Here is a 22657-nt window from a genome sequence, read left to right on the forward strand (position 1 = left end):
CCCACGGGACCCGGCAGCCCCTGGCTGCATCCCGAGCCCCTCAGCCCCGGGGCTGCCCTCCTCACACTCCCCAGCATGTTCTGATTGTGGTCTTTTATAACCAGATGTCCAGTTTTCCCAGCACCACTTACTGAAGAGACTGTCTTTTGTCCCCACTGTGTATTCTTTTTACGTTTCATTCTGCACTTTTAGGGAAAGATGGGCTCCTAGCTGTTAGCCTAGCCCAGCTTCGCTGAAAACCTGTCAGTAGCCCAAATTAATGTTAGTATTTCACTAATTTTAATGCATTTTCACGTAATGAAACTTATTACAAAAATTTATTCTCATTACATACACCTTTTGGTGGGTGTTTGTGGTTCTTGTATCATGAACGTATTTCCTCACTACTATTCAACTTCCGACAGATGATAACATGGTATAAGTAATTATCATGCAGGGAACAGAAAACTACACAAAACTATAAGGGAAAGTAGGGGCCATGATTAGTCAAAGAAGCTTTCGGGGAAATGAATTTACCCAGGATTTACTTGATCCTCGAGCACTAGGCTAAAATTTAACAAACAGCTGTTGCATAGTTTGGCCCCATGAAATCTTTTTACTGTTTCATTTCAAAGTAGATAAAGTAGTAAGAAAAGTACCAGCAAATAAAACACTATGTGGTAAACACAAAATTAAAGGGCTATTGGGAAAGACGGATCAGCTTGTCTTTTTATCACAGAAAATAATTTATTGTGTTAACAGCATTTTCACTGCTATGACAACATCTGAACAAGCTTGAAACCCTTTAAAGATTGACCTTAATACAGCAACATTATAGGAGACAAAATTTACATTTATTTCTTTTTTTAAAATAAAGATAGCAAAAAGTGAAATTTTAATGCTACATTCCTTAATATCAATAAAAAATGTTCAACTCAAGTTTAAATACTTTTGATCTTATTCAAGTATAAAATACTGAATTCTACATTTTAAACACTATTATTTTAAGACTCAGTCATCTCTTCATACTGCCAGCGTGCTTCCAATACTTCCACAGTATCTTAAATAAATATATCTCAAAAAAAATCTTGAATTCTGAAAAATAAGCAGGAAAAACCATCAATTGATGTACTGTGCCGTTCTAACGGGGGTGAGGTGATCTTTGAATCCCCTAGTCATGAGTGAAGCTGAGCATCTTTAACTTGTTGGACACTTATATGTCTTTGGAGAAATGTCTATTCAAGTCCTTTGCCCATTTTCTAATCAGGTTGTTCTTGTTCAGTGTTAGGAGTTTCCTATGTCATAGGCATTAGGCCCTTATATGATATGATTTTCTCCACAGTTTATTCATATGGCTCCCTACTGGACATTTATGTCCAGAGGAATTGCTGGATCAAAAGGTATACGTGGGCTTCCCTGGTGGCGCAGTGGTTGACAGTCTGCCTGCCGATGCAGGGGACACGGGTTCGTGCCCCGGTCCGGGAAGATCCCACATGCCCCGGAGCGGCTGGGCCCGTGAGCCATGGCCGCTGAGCCTGCGCGTCCGCAGCCTGTGCTCCGCAACGGGAGAGGCCACAACAGTGAGAGGCCCGTGTACCGGGAAAAAAAAAAAAAAAAAAAGGTATATGTATTTACAATTGATACATTACCACCTGATTGCTCAGAAGAGGTTATACCAATTTACACCTACACCAATTCTATTGTATTCCATTATACTCTTATGACTGTACAACTTAAAGTTTTTTCTCATCTCTGAATTAATACTTCTAAGATATATATATATATATATATATTAAACATGTTTATTGGAGTATAATTGCTTTACAATGGTGTGTTCGTTTCTGCTTTATAACAAAGTGAATCAGTTCTAAGATATATTAACTAGAATTTAGGTAACAGATAAAGAATAAGATCTCATTTATTGTGTGACTCTTAGAGATAATGCTGATTGTAATAAACACACTAACAAAGCCTAGTTAAGGAAACCAGGTGTTTGAAAGTTCATGTGTTATTCAAATTTTACCTCTTTTAAGTAGGCTGGTACCACTTTTCAATATAGACGTTAATAATAAAACATCTTGGGTTTTCCTTGGGGTCTTTCCCATTTATTTTCCATTTCTTTTTTCAGTTTATTTGCTTTATATCTCTCAGCCATCACCACAAGATCCTCTGGGACACTCTGAAGCCATTAAACGTGTTATTAGGATTGAGGTGATTCTCATTATATAACAGCTTTTCTACAATCTTCAGAGAATCTCCACAACTGATTACGTGACATCATCCAAACAGAATGGAATGTGTCCCTCTGCATATGCAACACCGAATCTTCAAGGTATAAAAACCAGCCTAGTCTTAAAAAACCCCGTCAGTAAATACGTGGCCCTCCTGCTAGCGTGGCCTTTCGGTTGCTTCCTGGTGCCTTTGCCTGGTGTCACTTTCTCACCTCGAGGCCTGAGTGTGTCCTCTGCTTCCTCTGTTCTCTGCAACCTCCACCCCACTGGGCTCTTCCTCAGCAGGGTTCAGTGACGCTCACCATTAGATCAGGTTCCCCACTTATATATTATAGTGCTCATCTTTGCCATGCTACAGCCCTCATAACACGCTTAATTGCTTGTTTAATATCTGTATTTCCTGACAGGCAGTAAAGCCCCAGTACTTGGAATAAATGAAATTTGAACCTTAGAAAACAGAGCTGCATATTCTCACCTGATTTGCTCTTTCCAGAATATTAATTAATTCACCAGCAATCTTCCAATCATTTCTAGTGATGAGGGTAACACATACCCCAGTCCTCCTTCAAGGGGGAAAAAAGTCAGTTTAATTTGATTTGTAATTTATATTCATGATTCAGCTAGCAAAATAGAACAAAAACAGCAGCAGCAAAACCTCAACTCTTTCACAAGCCCAACTACGTATGATACGTTACGATTTAGCCATTCAGGGACTTCTCTGGTGGCGCAGTGGTTAAGAATCCACCTGCCAATGCAGGGGACACAGGTTCGAGCCCTGGTCCGGGAAGATCCCACATGCTGCGGAGCAACGAAGCCCATGCGCCACAACTACTAAGCCTGTGCTCTGGAGCCTGCGAGCCACAGCTACTGAGACCGCATGCCACAGCTACTGAGCCTGCGCGCCTAGAGCCTGTGCTCCGCAACAAGAGAAGCCACCGCAATGAGAAGCCCGCGCACCACAACGAAGAGTAGCCCCTGCTCGCCACAACTAGAGAAAGCCTGCACGCAGCAACGAAGACCCAACGCAGCCAAAAAATTAATTAATTAAAAGATTTAGCCATTCATATAAGGAAGATGTGGTACATATACACAATGGAATACTACTCAGCCATAAAAAAGAACAAAATAATGCTGTTTGTAGCAACATGGATGCCACCAGAGATTATCATACTAAGTGAAGTAAGCCAGACAGAGAAAGACAAATATCATATGATACCATTTATATGTGGAATCTAAAATATGACACAAGGGACTTCCCTGGCGGTCCAGTGGTTAAGACTTTGCCTTCCAATACAGGGGGTGAGGGTTCCATCCCTGGTTGGGGAGCTAAGATCCCACATGCCTCATGGCCAAGAAACCAAAACAGAAGCAATACTGTAACAAATTCAATAAAGACTTTAAAAATGGTCCACATCAAAAAAAAAAATCTAAAAAATAAAAAGTAAATAAAATATGACACAAATGAACCTATCTATGGAACAGAAACAGAATCACGGACATAGAGAACAGGCCTGTGGTTGCCAACGGGGAAGGGGTTGGGGAAGGGATGGAGTAGGAAGTTGGGGTGAGCAGATGTAAACTTTTATATATAGAATGGAAAGACAACAAGGTCCTCCTGTATAGCACAAGGAACTATATTCAATACCCTTTGAAAAACCATAATGGGAAAGAATATTAAAAAAATAGAATGTATACATATATGTGTATATATATATATATATATATATATATATAAAACTGAATCACTTTGCTGTACTGCAGTAATTAACACAACACTGTAAATCAACTATACTTCGATTAAAAAAAGAGATTTAGCCATTCAAACAGCAATTTGGAACCTAATCTGCAGTTGTTTAAACAGCATGTTATGGGGATTTTATGATAGTGCTCTCAGAGGGGAAAAAGGTCCTTTTTGTGAGAATGGGGAGCCAGGCTGGATGGACCGACTTACCCTGCTCTCCCAGTGCGCCCTACTCTGTGCACATATTCTTCGATGTTCCGGGGAAAATCGTAATTATAGACGTGTGTGACATCATGGACATCGAGACCACGAGATGCTAAATCGGTAGCAATCAGTATTCGCACTTCCCCTAAAGAGTAAAGCCAAAAGAATACAGACACATGCTGGTACAAATCAACCCAAGACATATCTGTCCCCTAATATCTGATCAGGTGAACTATCCTTGCTTTTAATATTAAAACTCTTTTAAGGACAGTGAAGACGGGAAAGGGTTACTTAGCCTTTTTTAACTGCTGGCAAGTTACAACACAATAGATTCCAAAATTCAAAGGGTCCATGAACCATGGCAGAGATATATGCCTCTCAAGTAAATTAAAATAACACCCTCACTGCAAATTACTGCCTTGATATCCAGGTTTTAAACATTAGTTGAGATAGTTCTGAGAATCTGATGAATATTTAGAACAAGTATAGTTCTGGGATCTGCAAGCTGAGGGCAGATCTTAGACATGGGTTCCATGAAAAGGTGCCAACACTCAAGCAAGTCCAGGCACTGGACACTTTTTTTTTTTTTTTTTTTTTTTGCGGTACGCAGGCCTCTCACTGCTGTGGCCTCTCCCGTTGCGGAGCACAGGCTCCAGACGCGCAGGCTCAGTGGCCATGGCTCACGGGCCCAGCCACTCCGCGGCATGTGGGATCTTCCCGGACCGGGGCACGAACCCGTGTCCCCTGCATCGGCAGGCGGGCTCTCAACCACTGTGCCACCAGGGAAGCCCCAGGCACTAGACACTTTTAAACTGCAATACTAATTGTATAAATGTACCTGTTCTAAAGTTTTTTAATGCTCTCTCTCGATCACTCTGTTCTCTGTTGCCATGCAGAGACTCTACTGATATATGCCGGATACTCAGGTCACTTGCTAAATGATCAGCCCTGAAGCAAAAGATAAAGTCAGGGGTCTAAGTGCTTATTCTCATACCACCATCAATTCATTACTGTTACTTCCACTGGCAAGAGTCTGAAGTAATGTGCATATTGTAAGACATACACACACCCCCATATGAAATGCGTATACACATAGAAACAATGCCAAAACAAACGATGACTGATGATTTGAATGTAAAAAAAAACATACTCACACAGCTTTCCGGCTAACAAATATTATGACTTTGTCTTTGGGAGACAGGCTCTCGATGAAAGTTTGGATATGCGATTGTTTCTCGTCTTCTGTGGTGACAATTATATTTTGTTTCACGGTACTTACAGCCTAAAGGACTCAGAGATCATAGTTCATCAATATTAATGGGCAAACCCCATATATTGGCTCGAAATCCATCTTATTTCTATCATTGATTAAATGTTCTAATAAACTGCTAGCAGGAAAAATGGCAGGTCCTTGCAAAATCACCGGTTCCTACCCAAGGATTTATGGCTCAGTCTTTCACTTTTTACCAGTGAGTCACCTATGCTAAGCTGGGAACTCTTGAATACGTGGTAGTGCGTTGAAAGCAGCTGGTTACTATTGTTGAAAAAGGAATAACCACAGTTTGAGGCCAAGCTTACAAAACTATCACCATGAATTTGGATATAGCCTTTGCAATAAAGATGTTCAGCTGATGACACAAAGAGTTTCCGTTCAATAAGTATTCTGACAACACAAAATTTCAAAGTATCGCTGGTACCATTTTATTGACCCAGAGATGAAATAGATTCTGAAGCATTTATCCTGTCTTTCGTGAAATCTCATGAAATGAGCCTAGGGCAATGACCCATTATTAATTACCAGTGATTTAAGTAAAACGTCAATTTTCATTAATGATTAGTTGAAAGGCCAATCTCAATTATGAAGTGAAAGGCCAGAGAGCTGTCAATGGCAAAACATTTCCATAATTAATAAGATATAAATAGTAATTAAAAACAAGCTTACAACTAGATCCAAAGTACCAACATACACAATCATGGGCTCTTTCAAATAAGATTGTGCGAGTCTACGGACAGCACATGGCCACGTTGCACTGGAGATAAAACGTAATACACAAACATTAAACATTTATTATAAAGCAAACATTACTAAATTTCCCTAAGAATGCTATGAACAAAATTATTCATGAAAGACAAACTTAGTACTTTTTAATGAGGCCAATTTCACAGAAAACATTTGCTTCACAATGAATTGCTCAACGAAGCTACTAGATTAAACCTTTAAATAAGTTTAATAGGTTTGTAAGCAAAAGGTGAAGAAGAGCTATACCTTTCTAATCTATGAAAAGGTACAATGAATTCAGGTGTTAGTTTTCTCTCGGCCTTTATAAATAAGGCAAAAAACCCCAGTATTTTTCATGCATTGTTAGCAGGCAAAACCAAATGCTCATGCCAAATAAAAACATTTTAACTGTACCGATGATTGGATATGTAAATTCAGTTGTTTCTTCAACCATATATTATGAAAGTAGCCACCTTCTGTACTTTCACACTAATTACAAAGATGGGAAGTTTAGTAAGAAAACAAAATGAACAAATCTAGTCTACTTCCCCAATCACATACTCTTCCGCTGCCTCAGCTTTATCTTTGCCAGAAAGTATTCTGGACAGGTGATTACTTTTTCCAATCTGAGACACCCCCTGTGAAACAGTCTCCCCTGCATTTTTTTTATAGAAATCTTATTCTTTTTCAAACATTTATTTATTTACTTAGGCTGTGTCAGGTCTTAGTTGCAGCATGTGGGATCTTCATTGCGGCATGTGGGATCTAGTTCTCTGACTAGGGATTGAACCCGGGCCCCCTGCATTGGGAGTGAGGAGTCTTAACTGCTGTACCACCAGGGAAGTCCCTAGAAATCTTATTTTTAATTCAGGAAACCCAATAGTCATTGCTAAACTGTTACACTGAGTTGCTATACTAAGTGATGACATATCTTTCACCAAAGGATCTCAAAATACTTTTAAGAAAGGCTCTAAAATCAAATGGATTTGGTTCCACTGATTTCTACTTTGCAGACTAGCAAATTAAACATATACCTACCTTGTCATAACTGTCTGCCTGTCTGGGCGTACATCTAATAAAATCTTCATTATCTGGGGTTCAAATCCCATATCCAGCATCTTGTCAGCTTCATCTAATACCTGCATTAAAAATGATTAGATTAGGGGAATTCCCTGGTGGTCCAGTGGTTAGGACTCCGCGCTTTCACTGCTGAGGGCCCGGGTTCCATCCCTGGTCAGGGAACTAAGATCCCGCGAGCCGTGCAGTACGGCCAAAAAAAAAAAAGATGGCTAGATTAGGTATGGAAGGTAGCTAATATGTATGCTCTGCCTTTATGAATACTAAGGTAATTTTTTCACTTCCTCCATTACCTAAGCTATCTGTAGTTGCAACACAGACCGAGTTAAGTTTGCCAACTTATGTTTCTAAATCTATTTAATGAAAAAAAACAATTTATCTAAAATATTCATGTGGAATTCTTTTGTACTTACCTACATTTTCTAATATTTATATAATACTAAAATGGAATGATCTTAAAATCTGTATTTTAACTAGAGGGAATGAGAAACATTCCTAGGATTTAAAACCATTATGAAATGGAGAGCCATTCTAAAGGGTTTGATAAAGAGTTCACTTCTTCCTCCCAGGACCCTGAACCCCTGCTCCACGATTACCAGGTAGGTTACGCTCTTCAGGTGCACAAAGTTATTCATTTGTAGATCGTGGAGTCTTCCGGGAGTGGCAATAATGATATCGACACCTTTCGCTAAGTCTTTTATTTGTCCATCTCTATCGCCACCACCATATATACAAACACTTAAAAAAAAAATACGGAGGTTCATGTTCACGTGGGGAATATCCCATCACAATTCAAAATCCCAACCAACCTAAGCATTTGGGGTATAAAATAAAAAGCACATCAATCAGAAGTCTTGGGTAGTACAGTATTGGCCCCTTTCTGAGAACCATCCACACCCACCAATCCACAGGGACATGTCCTGTGAGAGCCACATTCGCATCCTTGTTATCTGACCCCATCACCCAGGTTACAGTCGATGTGGATCAGGGGTAAGTAAGCCTGACCCACGCTGAGCCAATCAGCTTCTCAGGATGTGTGAAAATAATGGGGAGGATGTCGACAGCTACAAATGGTTAGAAGGCTGATGCAGGAACGGTCAAAGAAAAGACTCACCTTTTAAGACCTTTATATGAATATTTACGGCACTCGGCTTCCACTTGCATAGCTAGTTCTCGAGTCGGGGTGAGGATTAACATGCCCGGCCCATTCCTGGCTCTTTGGAGAGAAAACACGTTAGTAAAGTACCCATCTCAGATACACAGGACCTTCATTCAGTGCCTGCAATGAGGGAATTCCCTGGCGGTCCACTGATTAGGACTCCGAGCTTTCATCTGCTGAGGGCCTGGGTTCAATCCCTGGTCAGGGAACTAAGATCCCATAAGCCTCGAGGTACGGCCAAAAAAAAAAAAAAAAAAAGGCAGCAATGAGTGTCAAAGCCACAAACAAGCACCACACATAAAAAGTGGAGAAATAAAGAAAAACAGCCTAACCAAAAAATCCTAGGGTCCAGACACCAGCCTTTTCATTAAACAGGGCCAGAGCTTTCCTGTGTCAGATATTCTCACAGAATTGTACTGGACATGGTAATTTAAACAATTTGTTTCCAGTGTTTCACTGTTAAGACTTTTGGTGGATACTACCTATTGCTTCCTAAAAATGTTCTGTCCATTTATAGCTTACCAGGACAACACAAGTGCATTCGCCCGAGACTAGGCGTTACCTTTCGACCAAGGCAATCGAAGAAACTTTCATTGCATTTTTGGAATCCATATCTGTTAGACCCCTAAAGGGAACCCAGATGTAATCATTCTTACAGAGGTTGTGAGTCAATATGAATAAATCCAGGCACTAAGTACGTCAATGTCTTCCCCGTTCCAGTCTGAGCTACTCCTATAAGATCTACTCCTTGTAGAATGATTGGCCATGCCTGTGACTGAAACAGAACGAGAAATATCAAAATAAAAAGTGCATTTCTCTCTGTCAAGTATTCCTTCCTCCTCTCCCAGCCCCAAACTTCTCAGCATTTTGAGTGCTAGGCAGTGGTGGAGGTGCTGGGGGGGGGACACTTATAAGAGACAGCTGCTCCCTGGTGTTATAACTTCTAACGACCAGAAATTGAGGGGAGAAAGTCGATGAAATGTTAGAATTAAAGAAAGCATACCTGAATTGGTGTGGGCCTTTGAAAACCTGCCTTTTGAAGGTTTCTCATAACTTCAGGATAACAGTGAAATGCATCCTCAAAATTACCAATAGGGTTGGGAAGAGGACGTTTCTCACCACCTTTCAAGTCATCACACATTATATTATAATTTTCCCTCCTTTAAGGAAAAACAGAACAAGGATTAGTGGCTTTGGTCACTTTACTCCCCAAGCAAGAAATTTTTTCCAACATTAGTTCAGGTCATATCTAGAAATTCAACTGCAACTGATTAAAATTAGACTGCTGGTTAAGTTACAGTAAAACGTAATAAGAAACAGAAGCAAGCCCATCTTTTTTTACCAGAATAGTTCCAGAGAAGGAAAAAAATTACACTGTATGCATGAATGGGCCAATGAAAACTTCATGGAAAGGTTAAGAATAGAGCCTGAAAATTATACGCTTCATGAATCAAAGTCAGATTTGGCAAATGCCTGAGGGCCTATAATGTTTCACACACATTTCCTTAATTAATCCTCAACAATACTTTGAAGTGGGAATTATTCTCATTCGACAGGTGATCTTTAGTCACTTGTCCATGCTCAGGGCCCTACGCCAATCCTAGAATAACTGCTCTGTCTGTTATACCATACTACCTTAGTTTTATAACAGATGTTAATAGAAAAAAAGTTGCCATTATGACCTGTAATTCCAGATAATAAGGACCAAAGAGTAAGAAATTTTTCTAATATTCAGATATCAGATCAATTTCTCATGATTTTCAACACTTGTAGAAATAAGTCTCAAAAACCGCTAATACAGCAGGCACCAACCACGTGTCTCTTTAAATTTAAAATTTAAAATTCAGTTCCTCAATTATATTAGCTACATTTTAAGTGTTTCATAGCCACATATGTATAGTAACTACTCTAGACACAAATATAGCCCATTTCCCTCTTCGCCAAAAGTTTTATTGGACAGCAATGCTCTCATGTATGTGATGTAGGGGGCAACCGAGTTTTCTTTTGAATAGGAAGCTACAGTTTTAAATGCAATCATTTCAGATCTTTTCCTAATGGGTTAATTTACCAGCAAAACTCTACAAATACTCAATAAAAAGTAGTAAAACTATTCACCTCCAATTGTCTGCTTGGTCTTGTGACATTGAACTTGTTGTTTCTGACTCCACGTAAAAGTTTTTCTTAATTGGAGGTAAACCTGGGACAAAAACCAAAATTTTAACTTGGGTGATTAATGAGCACTTACATTTCACTGACATTTATTCAAAGCAACAGAAATCAAACTAAAATATGTATCAGGTTCACCTTGCACAGATAATAGTTCTAGACAGCTGTCCCACACTTTGCCAGCCAAGCTTCTGCCAGCCTCTAAGAGATCTCCATTTTCGCCTTGTCTTTCAATTACATTTTTCACCCAAGAAAGAGATCTTTAATAATTAAATATGAAATAAAGAAACCATGCTTCACAAGACACACAGCCATCACAAGTGACGAATCTTCTCTCATAGTAAGCTAACTTTCTTTTCTTTGAGGGTCCATCGCATTACTGTTTAGGAATAAAATATTTATCCTTATTCTATCCTCTACTTTGAAGCTACTTTGTTTTCTTTTCTTTTCTTTTCTTTTTTTTTTTTTTTGTGGTACGCGGGCCTCTCACTGCTGTGGCCTCTCCCGTTGTGGAGCACAGGCTCCGGACGCGCAGGCTCAGTAGCCATGGCTCACGGACCCAGCCGCTCCGCGGCATGTGGGATCCTCCTGGACCGGGGCACGAACCCGTGTCCCCTGCATTGGCAGGTGACTCTCAACCACTGTGCCACCAGGGAAGCCCTGTTTTCTTTTTTAAACACTTATCATACTTCAACCAAACTTAAATCCTTTTTCTGTTCCCCACCTCCACCCAAATCTCCCAACACATGTTGTTGAGATGGCATGGGATAGGCTGACCACCAGAGTGGAATGAACCATTGTTAATATTTGTCACATGGTAGTGTTCACTGTTTAACTTTAAGTAAATGATGTCCCACTACCTCATTCTGATCAAATTAATGCCTGAATTTACTCTGAAATTCAGTGAATAATGTAGAACATTATACTCCATATATAATTCCAAGTGGGAATTTAAAAAACCCATTTCTTCAAGAACTGTATGATCTTATTAAATGTTTTTCCCTTTTTATTTTGCCCTTCTTGGCCAGGACACTCCAAGATCAATTTTTGCTCAGTCATAGCAAAATGTTAACTCCTGGTTGGCATGTTTACTCACTGTACCATCAATTTCCCTTTGCTGTACCATCAATTTCCCTTTTGGCCCAATTTTCTATTTTTATTAAATTTGTGCAGCGAGTTACCTCAAATAAGACAAGGTATAAGTAAGTTTTAACTTTCCATTTGTAACGTAAACTGCAACACAGACATAGAAATATCATGTCCTAGAGATTAATTGCAGCATTTCAAATTCTACTGTCATTTTGCATATAGATTTCGTTACTAAGAGCAACACATTTTTTATAGAGGCTAAAACCTCAATTACTAGGAACAACAATACCACATATAAGTGTTGGGATCCAGCACTAACCTGCCCACTTTTTTTTGCTCCATTTCAAAATATTTTCTCGGCACTTATCCCAATCAACCAATTTCTGATTTCCTGAAACATCTTTCCTTGCATCTTTTCCATCCGAAGGTTGGACAACAGCAACATCTGTTAAAAATATTCCAAATTAGTTTCCAAACAAATCCTACCAGTATAAAATCCAAAACAATTTTATTATTTTCTGTTTTAATAATCCAACAATAATAATGCTTGAAACATTAAATTTAGGAATTTAGTACAACAGTGCCATGACAGTTCTGGTCATGGTTTGCCAGTTATATACTTCAGATTTCGGAAATGCAAAAAAAAATTACTGGAGCAGCTAAAAAGCATGAGAGACTAGTGTCTGATAATAAATAACACATCACTTATCATTACAATAATTCTGTGTGGCAGATGTTACCCCAGGTAAACAGAAGAAACAGTGTCTTAGAGGCTTTTTAGAGGTTCTTTCCCAAGAAACACTAAGAGGAAATGCTGCCATCTGAACCCAAGACTCTTCTCCTTGTTGCTTCTGGAAATAGTTCAATAATGGCTTTTTCTCTAGTCCAAGTAGATCGGAGATTTTTTAAAATATCAAATAATTAGGCAGTTTTCAAAATCAGTCACATTCCAGGGAAGGGAGCATAGACAGGAGGCCAGGACTAATCCTTGCTGTACCATCAATAGTGAAGTGTATTCAAAGGTTATTTTGTTTCTACTCAAAAGTAAAACTGCTAGGCTTAACAGCAGATATTAAGTGTCTTAGTTTGAGGAAAAGTATCCTGGATTTCATAGAAAAAAATTCTGTAACAGACTAGATTTAATGATGGCAAGCCAAAGCTTTGTTATCAGGAAAAGCAGTTATAATATGGCTTATAACACTGAATAAAACATTTAAAATTTTACAGGGCTTTAGTGGGCAAAAATTACTTACCAACTTTGGGTTCCGTTTTGTAGTCTTCTTGTTCTTGAACAAGATTATCTATCACTGTTTTCGCTTTGCTCTGCATTGCCTTGGTGCCAAAAATTCTTACTTCCGCTTCAGGGTACCCTTTTATTATCTAGATACAAGGGGGGAAATAGGTGAGATAAGTCCCTTCACCGTCCCCCCCCGCCCCCCTCCCCCGCCCTCAACCTCAAATAGAATAAAAGTGTAAAGGAAATACAGGACTGCTATCAATCAGCATCTAAGATATAATGAATGGACTACAGCTTAGGTGAGTTCTTAAAAAGAAGTATGAAGAGCTTTGGCAACTTACCTAAGTTACAACAGTATGTTAATAATTGAAGAGAAATTAGAGTTAGGAATGAACCACAGTTCATCCTCTTTAAGGATTTAAGAACCCGAATAATTTACCTGTATTTTGGTGTATGTTGAGCTCTGGATCTCTTTTATTTTTGACCCACCACGCCCTGTTTTTAAAAATAAAGGAATTAAAAAAAATTGAAATCAATTATGGGGAACCTACTACCAACTTTGCTCAAAGCCTTCTCTAGTTCTTCCCAAATTATCTAAACAAAGGCTCCTAGGGTTCAGTAATCACTTTCAGTTTGGAAAAAGGGAAGCAGGCGCTTTCTATTCCAAATTGTGGTGGGTGGTAGGAGGTTCCTTTCCCAGAGGTAGATACTAAGGATTCACCACCAGACCAAGGAGAGACTAATTGGATCCAAAGTGTTGGCAAGGATGTGAAGAAACTGGAACCCTTACACACAACTCAACCAAAAAAGTCCAATTAAAAAATGGCCAAAGGTCTTCAATAGACCTTTCTTCGAAGACATATTTATGACCAACAGGTATATAAGAAAAGATGATGAAATCATCAGAGATATGCAAATCAAAACCACAATGAGATATCACCTGTTAGAATGGCTCTCATCAAAAAGACAAGGGATATGGCGCTTCCCTAGTGGTGCAGTGGTTAAGAATCCGCCTGCCAATGCAGAGAACACGGGTTCGAGCCCTGGTCCGGGAAGATCCCACATGCCGCGGAGCAACTAAGCCCACGCATCACAACTACTGAGCCTGCGCTCTAGAGCCCGCACACGACAATGAGAAGCCCACGCACTGCAACAAAGAGTAGTACCCACTCACCACAATTAGAGAAAGCCCGGGCACAGCAACGAAGACCCAATACAGCCAAAAATAAAAACAAATAAATAAATAAATTTATTAAAAAAAAGACAAGGGATAACAAGTTGGCGAGGATGTGGAGAAAGGGAACCCTTATGCACTGTGAGTGGGAATGTAAATTGGTGCAGTCACTATGGAAACAGTATGCAGCGTCCTTTAAAAACTAAAAATAGAACTACCATGTGATCCAGCAATCCCACTTCTGGGAACTTATACACAAGAATTGAAACTAGGATCTCAGAAAGATATCTGCATTCCCATATTCATCATTATTCACAATAGCTAAGAGGTGGAAAATCACCTAAATATCTGTCAACAGATGACTGGATGAAAAAAATATGGCATATGCATACAGTGCAAGTTTTCAGCCTTAAAAGGAAATCCTGCCATTTGTGACAACACATATAAACCCTGAGGACATTACACTGAGATAAGCCAATCACAAAAAACTGCAGATTCCACTTCTATGAGGTGTCTGTTGGCTGCCAGGGATGGGGGAATGGGGAAATGAGTTGTTGAGAGGTAGATTCAGTCGTGCAATATGAAAACCTTCTGCAGATCTACCACACAACGTTGTTCTTAGGGTCAACAACCCTGTAAATGTATGTTGTTTACCACAATTTTAAAAGGGGGGCAAACCTTACTTCCAATCATTTCCAAAATGATTTTCAAAAACGAATTTGTAAGACTCACGCTATACTAAGAAAAAGAACACTTTTTTCGGCAGATTAATCATATTCAAGTAACAGAAACTAAGTGCAAGGTATGGTTAATGTTCCGAGCAGCCCTTTAATACCCTACGCCTTCTTATCTTGGGTTAATGGCTCTCCCCGGTGCTCAAACGGACTGACTCCTTTGTTGTTCATTTTGGGGTAAGCTGCCAAAGCTCTAACCTTTCATCCCAAAGATTTCTTAAGTCTAAGAGCTCGCTCTCCCAAAACATCGTCTCTGTAAACTATACAGAGATGCATTAAACACCATCACTCTAGCACCAAAGCGTATCAGAAAGGTCCGGTGGGGACCCGAGCCGCCCCAGTGGCCGCTGATTGGAGGCGAGGCGGGCGGGGCGGGGATGCCACAGGCCCCGCCCCGCCTCGCCCACTCCCGTCCCGCCCGCGCAGGCTCTCCGCTCTCACCGATCACCGCGCCCACCCAGTCGTTCTTCAGGCTGAAGGAGAGCGGCGGCTCCTGGAAACCAGCGCCCACGGGCTGCTGGACGCCGGAGTGGCCCCTCCAGCCGCCACCTCCGCCGGCCTTCTGGCCTCCGCGGCCGCCTTGGCTCGGCTCCTTCTCCGGGCTCCTTTCCGGAGCCCGAAGCAGCGCCGCGCCCCGCCGAGAAGCAACGACCCAGGAGGAGGCGTTGGCGCCGGCTTCCGGCCGAGACATGGCTCCACGAACAGGATCCGGCACCTCCGACGTCTTCCGGCAGGCCCTGCACACACGAGACGCCGTCGAAGGCTGGTCCACGAGGGCGGCCACGCAGCCGCTGCTCAAGGCGCCCGCGCGCCGACGCCCCGCCCAGGCCGCTGCCCATTGGCGGACGCGGCGCTGTGAGAGGGGCTGGTCCAATGGGCTGCCTCCATCCTGCACTCCCTGCATCCTGCCCGCGCGCTTGAGTGAGTCCTTGCGCGGGCCTTGTCCTTCTCTGCTGTGGGCTGTCCGGGCCTCTCTGTGCTTTCCGGCTACACACCCGCTCCTGGGACCCGCATCTCAGGGGCGCAGAAAGCGCAGTCACGTTTAACAGCCGGACCCGATACAGTCGTTAAAAATTTGAAACAAAAGGTTGACAGTAGCATTCACCATTGCTGTGTGAGCAACACTTTGATATAGTTAAGCATATGTTAGGTTTTAAAATGGTGGTTGTCATAATTGGAAAAGATACATGTACCCCAACATTCATAGCAGCACTATTGTAATAGCCAAGACATGGAAGCAACCTAGGTGTTCATCCACAGATGAATGGTTAAAGAAGATGTGATATGTATACACAATGGAATACTACTAAGACATAAAAAAAGAATGAAATAATGCCATTTGCAGCAACATGATTTGACCTAGAGATTATCATACTAAGTGAAGTAAGCCAGACAAAGATAAATATCATACGATATTGCTTATATGTGGAATCTAAAAAAAAAAAAAGATACCAATGAACTTATTTCCAAAACAAAATAGGCTCACAGACATAGAAAAGAAACTTATAGTTACGAAAGGGGAAGCAGAGGGAGGAATAAATTAGGAGTTTGGGACTAAACTATATACACTGCCATTTGTAAAATAGATAACAACAAACTACTGTATAGCACAGGGAACTATACTCAACACTTGACCCAAATGCTTGCTGTAATTCAAGGGCTAATGAAATAAATTGAATAAATGCCCCAAGCACTTCCATTTTTGCAGGCTGGCTCTGTGGCTGGACATATTATTCCAAGGATGCAATCCAGATGGGAGTGCCCCTACTTTGATTAGGATCTTCAAATTCTCTGAAGAGATCTCTGTTTGATCATGTGTTAATCAAACATAGTACACATCTATTATAATGCTGGGTACTGTGGTCTGTGCCCAGTATTGAAAAAAAAAAAAAAGTACTACTCACATTCCATCCTGGGTTGAATGGGTTAACATGAAATTAACTATAACTCTTAATGCAATAAACCCTGGACTTAATCGGATTACAATGTTATTGCAGCACCCAGGAAACACATAAAAAGATTAATGTTTTATGTATTTAGTTTCCTTTCTCTAATCCTTACTCTGAAGTGGGTTGTATTAATGATCTTTAAAAAGAAGTTTTGATGGATTAGACTTGCTAATATTTTGTTGAGGGCATTTGCATCTGTGTTCATGAGAAATAGCTCTGTGCCTTTCTGGCAATGTCTTTGTCTGGTCTTGGTATTAGGGCCATGCTGGCCTCACAGAATGAGTTAGGAAGTTTTCCCTCTTCTGTTTTCTGGAAGATTTTGTACAAAGTTAGTATAATTTCTTTCTTAACTGTGTGTTAGAATTCATCAGTGAACACATCTGAACCTGGTGCTTTCTGTTTCACAAGCTATTAATTATTGATTTAATTTATTTAATAAATGTAGACCTATTCAATTTGTCTTTTCTTTTTTTTTGAATTTTTGAACTTTATTTTATTTATTTTTTATACAGCAGGTTCTCATTAGTCATCCATTTTATCCATATTAGTGTATACATGTCAATCCCAATCTCCCAGTTTATCCCACCACCACCCCCACCCCGCCACTTACCCCTCTTGGTGTCCATACGTTTGTTCTCTACATCTGTGTCTCTCTTTCTGCCCTGCAAACCGGTTCATCTGTACCATTTTTCTAGGTTCCTCATATATGCATTAATATACAATATTTGTTTTTCTCTTTCTGACTTACTTCACTCTGTATGACACTCTCTAGATCCATCCACGTCTCTACAGATGACCCAATTTTGTTCCTTTTTATGGCTGAGTAATATTCCACTGTATATATGTACCACAACTATTTTATCCATTCGTCTGTCGATGGGCATTTAGGTTGTTTCCATGACCTGGCTACTGTACATAGTGCTGCAATGAACATTAGGGTGCATGTGTTTTTTGAATTATGGTTTTATCTGGGTATATACCCAGTAGTGGGATTGCTGGGTCATATGGTAGTTCTATTTTTAGTTTTTTAAGAAACCTCCATACTGTTCTCCATAGTGACTGTATCAATTTACATTCCCACCAACAGTGCAGGAGGATTCCCTTTTCTCTACACCCTCTCCAACATTTGTTGTTTGTAGATTTTCTGATGATGCCCATTCTAACTGGTGTGAGGTGATACCTCATTGTAGTTTTGATTTGCATTTCTCTAATAATTAGTGATGTTGAGCAGCTTTTCATGTGCTTCTTGGCCATCTGTATGTCTTCTTTGGAGAAACGTCTATTTAGGTCTTCTGCACATTTTTTGATTGGGTTGTTTTTTTTTTAATATTGAGCTGCATGAGCTGTTTGTATATTTTGGAAATTAATCATTTGTCTGTTGATTCGTTTGCAAGTATTTTCTCCCATTCTGAGGGTTGTCTTTTCATCTTGTTTAGAGTTTCCTTTGCTTTGCAAAAGCTTTCAAGTTTCATTAGGTCCCATTGTTTATTTATTTTATTATTATTTTTTAATAAAGTTATTTTATTTTATTTATTTTATTTTTGGCTGCGTTGGGTCTTCGTTGCTGCATGTGGGCTTTTCTCTGGTTGCAGTGAGCGGGGGCTACTCTTCGTTGTGGTGTGCAGGCTTCTCATTGTGGTGGCTTCTCTTGTTGGGAGCCCTAGCTCTAGGCATGCAGGCTTCAGTAGTTGTGGCACACAGGCTCAGTAGTTGTGGTGCACAGGCTTAGTTGTTCTGCAGCATGTGGAATCTTCCAGGACCAGGGCTCAAACCCATGTCTCCTGCATTGGGAGGCAGATTCTTAACCACTGCGCCACCAGGGAAGCCCTTATTTTTGTTTTTATTTCCATTACTCTAGGAGGTGAGTCAAAAAAGATCTTGCTGTGATTTATGTCAAAGAGTGTTCTTCCTATGTTTTCCTCTAAGAGTTTTATAGTGTCCAGACTTGCATTTAGGTCTCTAATCCATTTTGAGTGTATTTTTGTGTATGGTGTTAGGGAGTGCTCTAATTTCATTCTTTTACATGTAGCTGTCCAGTTTCCCCAGCAGCACTTACTGAAGAAGTTGTCTTTTCTCCATTGTATATCCTTGCCTCCTTTGTCATAGATTAGTTGACCATAGGTGTGTGGGTTTATCTCTGGGCGTTCTACCCTGTTCCATTGATCTATATTTCTGTTTTTGTGCCAGTACCATACTGTCTTGATTGCTGTAGCTCTGTAGTATAGTCTGAACTCAGGAAGTCTGATTCCTCCAGCTCCATTGTTTTCCCTCAAGATTGCTCTGGCTATTTGGGGTCTTTTGTGTCTCCATAGACATTTTAAGATTTTTTTGTTCTAGTTCTGTAAAAAATGCCACTGGTAATTTGATAGGGATTGCATTGAATCTGTAGATTGCTTTGGGTAGTAGAGTCATTTTCACAATACTGATTCTTCCAATCCAAGAACATGGTATATCTCTCCATCTGTTTGTGTCATCTTTGATTTCTTTCATCAATGTCTTATAGTTTTCTGCATACAGGTCTTCTGTCTCCCTAGGTAGGTTTATTCCTAGGTATTTTATTCTTTTTGTTGCCATCATGAATGGGATTGTTTCCTTAATTTCTCTTTCTGATCTTTCGTTGTTAGTGTATGGGAATGCAAGAGATTTCTGTGCATTAATTTTGCATCCTGCAACTTTGCCAAATTCATTGTTTAGCTCTAGTAGTTTTCTGGTAGCATCTTTGGGATTCTCTATTTATAGTATCATGTTATCTGCAAACAGTGACAGTTTTACTTCTTCTTTTCCAATTTGTATTCCTTTTACCTCTTTTTCCTCTCTGATTGCCATGGCTAGGACTTCCAAAACTATGTTGAATAATAGTGGCGAGAGTGGACATCCTTGTCTTGTTCCTGATCTTAGAGGAAATGCTTACAGTTTTTCACCATTGAGAATGATGTTTGCTGTGGGTTTGTCATATATGGCCTTTATTATGTTGAGGTAAGTTCCCTTTATGCCCACTTTCTGGAGAGTTTTTATCATAAATCGGTGTTGAATTTTGTCAAAAGCTTTTTCTGCATCTATTGAGATGATCATATGGTTTTTCTTCTTCAATTTGTTAATATGGTGTATCACATTGATTGATTTGCGTATATTGAAGAATCCTTGCATCCCTGGGATAAATCCCACTTTATCATGGTGTATGATCCTTTTAATGTGTTGCTGGATTCTGTTTGCTAGTATTTTGGTGAGGATTTTTGCATCTATATTCATCAGTGATATTGGTCTGTAATTTTCTTTTTTTGTAGTATCTTTGTCTGGTTTTAGTATCAGGGTGATTGTGGCCTCATAGCATGAGTTTGGGAGTGTTCCTTCCTCTGCAGTTTTTTGGAAGAGTTTGAGAAGGATGGGTGTTAGCTCTTCTCTAAATGTTTGATAGAATTCACCTGTGAAGCCATCTGGTCCTAGACTTTAGTTTGTTGGAAGATTTTTAATCACAGTTTCAAGTTCATTACTTGTGATTGGTCTGTTCATATTTTCTGTTTCTTCCTGGTTCAGTCTTGGAAGCTTATACCTTTCTAAGAATTTGTCCATTTCTTCCAGGTTGTCCATTTTATTGGCATAGAGTTTCTTGTAGCAGTCTTAGGATGCTTTGTATTTCTGCGGTGTCCATTGTAACTTCTCCTCATTTCTCCTCTTTCATTTCTAATTTTATTGATTTGAGTCCTCTCCGTCTTTTTCTTGATGAGTCTGGCTAAAAGTTTAACAATTTTGTTTATCTTCTGAAAGAACCAGCTTTTACTTTTATTGATCTTTGCTATTTTTTTGGTTTCTATTTCATTTATTTCTGCTCTGATCTTTATGATTTCTTTCCTTCTACTAACTTTGGGTTATGTTTGTTCTTCATTCTCTAGTTCCTTTAGGTGTAAGGTTAGATTGTTTATTTGAGATTTTTCTTATTTCTTGAGGTAGGTTTGTATTGCTATAATCTTCCCTCTTAGAAGTGCTTTTGCTGTGTCCCATAGGTTTAGGATCATCGTGTTTTCGTTGTAATTTGTCTCTAGGTATTTTTTGATTTCCTCTTTGATTTCTTTGGTGATCTCTTGGTTATTCAGTAATGTATTGTTTAGCCTCCATGTGTTTGTGTCTTTTTACATTTTTTCCCTGTAATTGATTTCTAATCTCATAGTGTTGTGGTCAGAAAAGGTGCTTGTTATGATTTCAATTTTTTTTAATTTACTGAGGCTTGATTTGTGACCCAAGATGTGATCTATCCTGGAGAATGTTCCATGTGCACTTGAGAAGAAACTGTAATCTGCTGTTTTTGGATGGAATGTCCTAAAAATATCAGTTAAATCTATCTGGTCTGTTGTGTTATTTAAAGCTTCTGTTTCCTCATTAATTTTCTGTTTGGATGATCTGTCCATTGGTGTAAGTGAGGTGTTAAAGTCCCCCACTATTATTGTGTTACTGTCAGTTTCCTCTTTTATAGCTGTTAGCAGTTGCCTTATGTATTGAGTTGCTCCTCTGTTGGCTGCATATATATTTATAATTGTTATACCTTCTTCTTGGATTGATCCCTTGATCATTATGTAGTGTCCTTCTTTGTCTCTTGTAACATTCTTTATTTTAAAGTCTATTTTATCTGATATGAGTATTGCTACTCCAGCTTTCTTTTGATTTCCACTTGCATCGAATATCTATTTCCATCCCCTTACTTTCAGTCTGTATGTGTCCCTAGGTCTGAAGTGGGTCTCTTGTAGACAGCATATATATGGGTCTTGTTTTTGAATCCATTCAGCAAGCCTGTGTCTTTTGGTTGGAGCATCTACTCCATTCACGTTTAAAGTAATTATCGAGATGTATGTTCCTGTTACCATTTTCTTAATTGTTTTGGGTTTGTTTTTGTAGGTCCTTTTCTTCTCTTGTGTTTCTCACTTAGAGATGTTCCTTTAGCATTTGTTGTAGAGCTGGTTTGGTGGTGCTGAATTCTCTTAGATTTTGCTTGTCTGTAAAGCTTTTGATTTCTCCGTCGAATCTGAATGAGATCCTTGCTGGGTAGAGTAATCTTGGGTGTAGGTACTTCCCTTTCATCACTTTAAACATATCATGCCACTCCCTTCTGGCTTGTAGAGTTTCTGCTGAGAAATCAGCTGTTAACCTTATGGGAGTTCCGTTGTAAGTTATTTGTCGTTTTTCCCTTGTTGCTTTCAATAATTTTTCCTTGTCTTTAATTTTTGTCAGTTTGATTACTATGTGTCTCTGTGTGTTTCTCCTTGGGTTTATCCTGCCTGGGACTCTCTGTGCATCCTGGACTTGGGTAGCTATTTCCTTTCCCCTGTTAGGGAAGTTTTCAACTATAATCTCTTCAAATATTTTTCTCGGGTCATTTCCCTCTCTCTTCTCCTTCTAGGACCCCTATAATGCAAAATGGTGTTGCGTTTAATGTTGTCCCAGAGGTCTCTTAGGCTGTCTTCGTTTCCTTTCATTCTTTTTTCTTTATTCTGTTCTGCGGCAGTGAATTCCACCATTCTGTCTTCCAGGTCACTTATCCATTTTTCTGCCTCAGTTATTCTGCTATTGATTCCTTCTAGTGTATTTTTCATTTCAGTTATTGTATTGTTCATCTCTGTTTGTTTGTTCTTTAATTCTCCTAGGTCTTTGTTAAACATTTCTTGCATCTTCTTGATCTTTGCCTCCTTTCTTTTTCCGAGGTCCTGGATCATCTTCACTCTCATTATTCTGAATTTTTTTCCTGGAAGATTGCCTAGCTCCACTTTATTTAGTTGTTTTTCTGGGGTTTTATCTTGTTCCTTCATCTGGTACAAATTCCTCTGCCTTTTCATTTTGTCTATCTTTCTGTGAATGTGATTTTCCTTCCACAGGCTGCAGAATTGTAGTTCTTCTTGCTTCTGCTGTCTGCCCTCTGTCTATTTATTTTT

The 22657-nt window shown here is 39.6% G+C and overlaps 1 protein-coding gene across 1 annotated transcript; it reads right to left on the reverse strand.

Annotated features, from left to right (window-relative positions):
- Positions 1 to 802: 802 nt before the first annotated feature.
- Positions 803 to 15694, reverse strand: DDX43 (DEAD-box helicase 43). The gene is made up of 17 exons (XM_060030638.1): positions 15232 to 15694; positions 13322 to 13377; positions 12899 to 13025; positions 11965 to 12090; positions 10506 to 10587; positions 9394 to 9550; positions 9047 to 9165; positions 8346 to 8447; positions 7828 to 7969; positions 7193 to 7293; positions 6098 to 6185; positions 5310 to 5437; positions 4994 to 5103; positions 4162 to 4300; positions 2686 to 2773; positions 2003 to 2158; positions 803 to 1074 (listed from the first exon to the last, which is right to left on the reverse strand). The coding sequence occupies exons 1-16, from the start codon at positions 15692 to 15694 to the stop codon at positions 2042 to 2044; spliced, it is 2145 nt and encodes a 714-aa protein (XP_059886621.1). The 3' UTR covers positions 803 to 1074; positions 2003 to 2041.
- Between the last annotated feature and the right edge of the window lie 6963 nt (positions 15695 to 22657).

This window comes from Delphinus delphis, chromosome 14 (assembly GCF_949987515.2).
Source record: "Delphinus delphis chromosome 14, mDelDel1.2, whole genome shotgun sequence".
NCBI lineage: Eukaryota > Metazoa > Chordata > Mammalia > Artiodactyla > Delphinidae > Delphinus > Delphinus delphis.

Excerpts from the sequence above, each read along its gene's own strand:
- DDX43 (XM_060030638.1), bottom strand. The coding sequence starts at position 15,694 with ATGCAGGGAGTGCAGGATGGAGGCAGCCCATTGGACCAGCCCCTCTCA. Across the intron at positions 12,091-12,898 it reads CAAAACGGAACCCAAAGTTG|ATGTTGCTGTTGTCCAACCT; the intron begins GTAAGTAATTTT and ends TATTTTTAACAG. Across the intron at positions 9,551-10,505 it reads GACCAAGCAGACAATTGGAG|GAGGGAAAATTATAATATAA; the intron begins GTGAATAGTTTT and ends TTTTCCTTAAAG.